Genomic DNA, 6,037 nt, shown 5'->3' on the forward strand with positions numbered 1-6,037 from the left:
TATATATATATATATATATATAAAGATAGGGAGTATAAATGTATATATATATATATAAAGGGAGAGAAAGAGAGTATAAATACATTTATATTCAATAGACATTATTGTTCTATACGTCTCACAGAATAAAGCTGTTGAAAGTATTTTGTGTAGGAAAGAGGAGACTCAGTAGTTTTGTTGCTATTTAGGAAACGGAAAAGTAAGTGTGCTTTTTGTGATAAATGTGAACTTATTTTATGTTTTTAACTTTGTGTTTTTCTAAGCAGATGGACGGTGAGTGTCCCTGTCAGTCATCAATGAACCTTTCCACGCTGCACGAAACTGGTTCTTTTGATGATCACTTTGCCATTCCACTGTCACCTCCCCATTACCAAGCCGTAAATCCGTTTATAAAAAGAAAAGAATTTTCGGGAATTCTAGTGGACCTCAGTCAACCTGATCTTAGTGAAGCTGCAATATTCGCTCAAGCAGATAACAGTTTCTTGTGTGCAGATGAAGCAGAAGAGGACACTACTTGCAAGATTGAAACTCACAATGGAAATCCCTACACCGACATGAGTGAAACCATGAGTTTAATAACTAACGAAAATGGATTGAAATTATCGGACAATGACGATCCTTCTGAGTGTCTGATTCCCAAAAACTCTTCCACAGACAGCGAGCTAGGTTTGGAACGTCAGTTGTGCCCTTACATGCTACGATCTGGGTACCACGAACCTTACACAATTCGTCCATCTCATCGGACACATAGATCAAACCAAAATTATTCTTCAAGAGTTGGACTACTAAACATAGCCAAATGTAAGACCACGTTCTTCCTTCATTGGAACTGGGCTACTGTCCGCCTTGGATGTTTCGTAATACTTGCGTTCGTCATTATCAGCATGTTTTGCATGGTGATTAGATTAGTGGCGTCAGGCAGCAAGGAGGCCTATGGCTTACGGAGAGACTGGTGGCAGGGGATGGTGTCGTATGAAATTTTTCCTGCTTCTTTTCAAGATTCGGACAATGACGGCTATGGGGATTTGGTGGGTCTGATTCAGAGATTAAGTTACGTCCAAAGTCTCAACGTTAAATCTATCAGGCTGAATTCCATTTTCAGTGCGTTAGACTACCCTCTAGAGTTTAGTCATATCATCGACTTCCTCAGTGTAGATCCACATCTGGGCAGAATGGAGGACTTCCAGAACCTGGTAGATGAGCTGCACACACGAGGCATGCGTCTTATATTGGATATCAATCCTTCGTTGACCAGTGACCAGCATACTTGGGCTGCCCACTGGCTACAAAACAGTACTGGAAAATACAAGTATTACTATGTTAACAACGAGACATTAGTAAGTATTGAACCTTTTGTTCCATTAGTAATTAGGATACTGAGATGGGCGTAATGCTGATATGATATATTTTCAACTTCCGGTAAAAATTGTTGCGAGCGAGTTTTTGTTTAGAGCTCTTTATTAGGTGGAGCTAGTCATAATGTTTGTTTTACTAAATTTGTATCAACTCGTCACCATGTAAAAGAAAATATATATTTCGTACATCAAACTACAACTGAAAAAATTTTACAAGTTTTCTTACGATATATTTACTCGTTTTCCTTTCCTTTTGAAAAAACAATAACACTTTGCTATTTCAGTCTCGTTACAGATCTGATTCAATTGACCTTTTCGTTTCTTCATTATTCATAAAACACCACTTCTCACCATATATTCTCAGTCTTCTTATCCACAAGCAAATGTTTCATTTGTGGCATTACCTATATTTTCCATAATGCATAAATATGTGTAAAATATTTTAATGCACACACACATATATATATTTAACAAATAAGTGTATTCGTGACTTCGTGCCCACAAGGGACTGAATTCGGCTGCAGTAATTGATAGCTTCTAGGCCTAGTTAAAATACACACAATTTTTAATTGATATGTATGTATAAACACATACTCGTAGATGATATATACATATAAATTTAAATGTCTTGATGAAATTCAAGCCCGAGGGAACTTAGTATTTGCATAAGGGACAGCTCAAAATGGTGGATTAATGAAAGCATGCTTTCAATAAACGTCTTTCAAAGAACAGAAACATAAAATCGAAGATCTAAATCGTGGTATAATATGTTAAATTTTGTTTGTTTGGCATTATAAGTATATCATGTAACGCTTTTCTAAATGAGATTGTTTCTTTTGTTGAAAAGTAAGTTTGATACTTCGAAATCAATGCAATAAGTATGGTTGTCATTCGATAGTTGTTTATAATTGCATCGAGCTAGCTATTCCCACGTGATAGATATATGTCACGCTACTTTTTTAAACGGTGTTTTACAGCAGGCTTTGTGTTACTAAGTCACCCATTTCACCACTTGTTAACACGGTGTTTCACAGCAGGCTTTGTGTTACAAAGTCAGCCATTTCACCACATGTTACACGGTGTTTCAGAACAGGCTTTGTGTTACTAAGTTATCTATTTCACTATTTGTTAACACGGTGTTTCACAGCAGGTTTTGTGTTACTAAGTCACATATTTCGCCACTCGTTAACACGGTGTTTCACAGCAGGCTTAGTGTTACTAAGTCACCCATTTCAGCACTTGTTAACACGGTGTTTAACAGCAAGTTTTGTGTTACTAAGTGACATATTTCGCCACTTGTTAACACGGTGTTTCACAGCAGGCTTAGCGTAACTAAGTCACCCATTTCAGCACTTGTTAACACGGTGATTAACAGCAGGTTTTGTTACTGAGTGACCAATTTCGCCACGCTTTAAGTTAGTGTTACACAGCACGTTTTGTGTTGCTAAGTCACCCATTTCACCACTCTTTAACGCGATGTTTCACAGCAGAGTTTGTGTTACTAACTAATATATTTCACAAGTCCAATCTACTAAAAAACCATCTTTATAATCACGGATTAAGAAGCATAGCTAAAGAGATGTTTCAAAATCTTAATGCATACAGACGGTGTTTAAAAACTTGCTCCAAGTTTTTAAGGTTTCTTTAATTAAAATGTTTAAATATTGATACTATGTATATTACACTGAATACATATTTTGCAAAACTTGCTTTTCTGTGACCCTAAACGTGACTGCAATTTCGCAAAGAGTGTTTCTAAACTTAATTGCTAAATTAAATATTTTTTTGTATATTTCTCATTAGATAGAGCACTTAACTATTAAATATTTGTTTTCTTTTTCACCAGAGGAGAAATTGAAAAGATAATCTGTGGTTTAGAGGCCTAATGGTGAAGTAAAATAGAGTACATATGTATTTGTCAGTCATTTAGTTGCTGTATAGATACATCATATTCAGTAATTGAAATATTTGATAGTTCTATAGTTATTCTTACCATTTAAAACGTATGCCTAGGATAACCTTTCCGAATTCGATGATGAAGATAAAGAAAATCCCAGTCGTCCGTTTGGCAGCCAATTCTTTCTCAACTGGTCTCATCCTGCGGTCCAAAACGAAATGGATCGAGTTCTGAATTTTTGGCTTCAGAAAGGAGTAGATGGATTTTACATGAAGGGGTTGAGGGTAATGAATTCTAACAATATTTATTTGGTGATGAAAAGGTGGCGCCACTTACTAGACACTTATAGTGTTGACACCGATAAAAAGATCATGATGGTGTCAGAAAAGTTTCTGAAGAAACTAAAAGATGAGGAGAGTATTAACCTACGTTTGATTCTAGATACGTGTGACCTCATAGATGTCCAGTTACATCTCTCTTTGGACCGAACTTCGTCTATTGAGACGCAAGTTCTTCAGGTAGCTGAGTGGAGCAGCATGTCGGCTTCACCGTGGACACACTGGCATCTTGGTAATGCAGAAACATCGAGGTTAGCAACAAGGGTAGATACAAGCTACACATTCAGTGCCATGATTTTTCTACTTATGTTGCCTGGGTCAATCTCACTGTTTTATGGGGACGAGATTAATCTCCAGGACTCGATAGACATCATCACTGGGAAGGTGAGAACCTAAATGTTGTTAAGCTTTATTTAATTATTTGCCAATCTGCTTTACTGCTAGCACAGTTTCAAGTTTTTTTTTTCTTTTAGTTTACGTTACTTGTCAAACTCTACAAATCAATATAAAAGCCAGCACACCAATATTAGTCTTATGTGCAAGATAATTATAAGTAAACGTAGTTTTAAAGCCGAATAATTCGAAACTGCTACGACGGAACAGTTTTAAGTTATGATGTAAACAAAATATTAGATGTTCAAAGACATCCAGTTCCTAAAAGTAAAATAATTCAACATTTGTGGTGGTAATTATCTCTAGGATACTATTTTACGTAAAAAGTGAAATATCTTAAATACATTCAATTTTTTAAACACTTGATCTTCAAAATACGTCGCTATATATGTTTTAGATGTCCAAGTAGATAGAAGTTATGAAATTTAGTTTATTTTATATTTTAATTATAAACACTAACAGTACGTGTAGTCAGTAAAATGCAAGATCATATAATAAAACAAATCATTAATTAACGATGATAGAATTACCGGATAACATTCGTAGAGAATTATTAGCTGAATAATATAATATGCCAGTGTAGAAAAAAATGATACAGCCATTAACTTTGGAATGATTTTATACGTGGTTCTACTGTTACAAGTGAGCCTCACTTTCAAATTGTTTTTCAGACTTTCAGTGTGGGGCAACTTTGTCCAATGCAATGGGAATCAACGTTCGAAGCCAACTTTACTCATAACAAGTCGTTGCCATGGCTACCCATCCGTCCTGATTTTATGGTAAATAACGTAGCGCAACAATCCATGAACATTGCTTTGTTACGTCAAGTTATCTCAGTCAAACAAAGTTCGCCCTCTTTGTGGATGAAAGCGTTTTATGACAACGGTGGTGTCACCAGTGGAAAGAAAATGTCAACGTTTATATTTCATTATATCGACGAAAACGTCGTTGTTTTGGAAAGGCATCTCCAAGATAACAAGAAATATGTTTTATTTGCTGAATTTGGCGAAATCCGACGGACATTAAATTTCTTAAGGTACTTTTCTAATGTTAAAGTTTTGTTTTCAACCTCCAATAATTCAAATATTTCTAACTTAAGCCAATTTTCTATGATCCCAGGAACGGCTCTAATAGCAGAAGTAGGGAAATAAAAAAAGAAACCTATGATGGGATTATAAGCGTAATTTTGAGAATTTTTAACATCTTTTAATTGTTACAGTTATGTAACTGCTATTTTCATATAAATATGAAACACCTATAAGCATGTTAATTATTGGTATTCAACTTTACCATATTACATTTAATGTACTAAAATGAGTTATTCAGTAGCCTGTAGCTTCCAATCACATTTTGTTTTTCCTTCGCAGACATATCTGAAAATCAATTACAGAGAAAGAAAAACAAGCTTGGATACCAAAGACTAATAACTTTGACAATTCGAGTTTTTGGTTCGTAACAGATATAATCTTCTATTTCATGTTTCAGCAGTTTACAACAAACAAGCGATGTTCACATTTTCTAATTTACCTCTGTTTGAAAGTTATCGTGACGAGTTTTCAAATCTCCCTCAGAAATCAAACACACAGCAGTTTGACATATAATATGGGATTTTGATAAGCTTCAGTGAGGAACAAATTTCTTTCCGGGTTTTTTGTTTTACAGTAATAACGTTTCTTCCTTTGTGACAGAAAATAAGGAGAAATTGCTATCTCTCAAAGCTCTTAAATTAAAACATCTTACTTTACAGATTTATTTAGAAAATATTAGATGTTAAGTGTATATTCGGTCCATGTCTTAAGATTTAAAATGTATCAATAAAGTTGATTTTTTTCATGTTTATTTTGTAACAGTTTGTTTACACGTCGTTACTGGGTTCTATTATCGCTTTAGTAACATGTATTTTCTAGATTGTGCAGTTCCAGAACGGACATAAACAAGTAACAGTAAATTTACAGAGTGAGTAATTAACACTCTAGTTGCCCGGCATGGCCAGGTGGTTAGTGCGCTCGACTCCCAATCTGACGGTTGCGGGTTCGAATCCCCATCCCAAAAAA

General features: G+C 35.1%; 1 protein-coding gene across 2 annotated transcripts; it reads left to right on the forward strand.

Annotated features, from left to right (window-relative positions):
- Positions 1 to 298: 298 nt before the first annotated feature.
- Positions 299 to 6,026, forward strand: LOC106468596 (neutral and basic amino acid transport protein rBAT-like). 2 transcript variants are annotated; one of them, XM_022396942.1, is made up of 4 exons: positions 299 to 1,337; positions 3,369 to 3,974; positions 4,655 to 5,019; positions 5,351 to 6,026. In XM_022396942.1, the coding sequence occupies exons 1-4, from the start codon at positions 555 to 557 to the stop codon at positions 5,358 to 5,360; spliced, it is 1,764 nt and encodes a 587-aa protein (XP_022252650.1). In that variant the 5' UTR covers positions 299 to 554; the 3' UTR covers positions 5,361 to 6,026. The 2 variants fall into 2 exon arrangements, with proteins under 2 accessions (XP_022252650.1, XP_022252649.1); XM_022396941.1 differs by having other exon boundaries at positions 4,655 to 6,026.
- The last annotated feature ends 11 nt before the right edge of the window (positions 6,027 to 6,037 follow it).

Source organism: Limulus polyphemus, unplaced genomic scaffold (assembly GCF_000517525.1).
Source record: "Limulus polyphemus unplaced genomic scaffold, Limulus_polyphemus-2.1.2 Scaffold3071, whole genome shotgun sequence".
In the NCBI taxonomy this organism is placed as follows: Eukaryota; Metazoa; Arthropoda; class Merostomata; order Xiphosura; family Limulidae; genus Limulus; species Limulus polyphemus.

What these genes read in the sequence shown, in the direction of transcription:
- LOC106468596 (XM_022396941.1), top strand. Translation starts at nt 555, where the DNA reads ATGAGTGAAACCATGAGTTTAATAACTAACGAAAATGGATTGAAATTA. An exon ending in ATGTTAACAACGAGACATTA is followed by an intron (nt 1,338 to 3,368) that starts GTAAGTATTGAA and finishes ACGTATGCCTAG; the next exon opens with GATAACCTTTCCGAATTCGA. An exon ending in TAGACATCATCACTGGGAAG is followed by an intron (nt 3,975 to 4,654) that starts GTGAGAACCTAA and finishes ATTGTTTTTCAG; the next exon opens with ACTTTCAGTGTGGGGCAACT.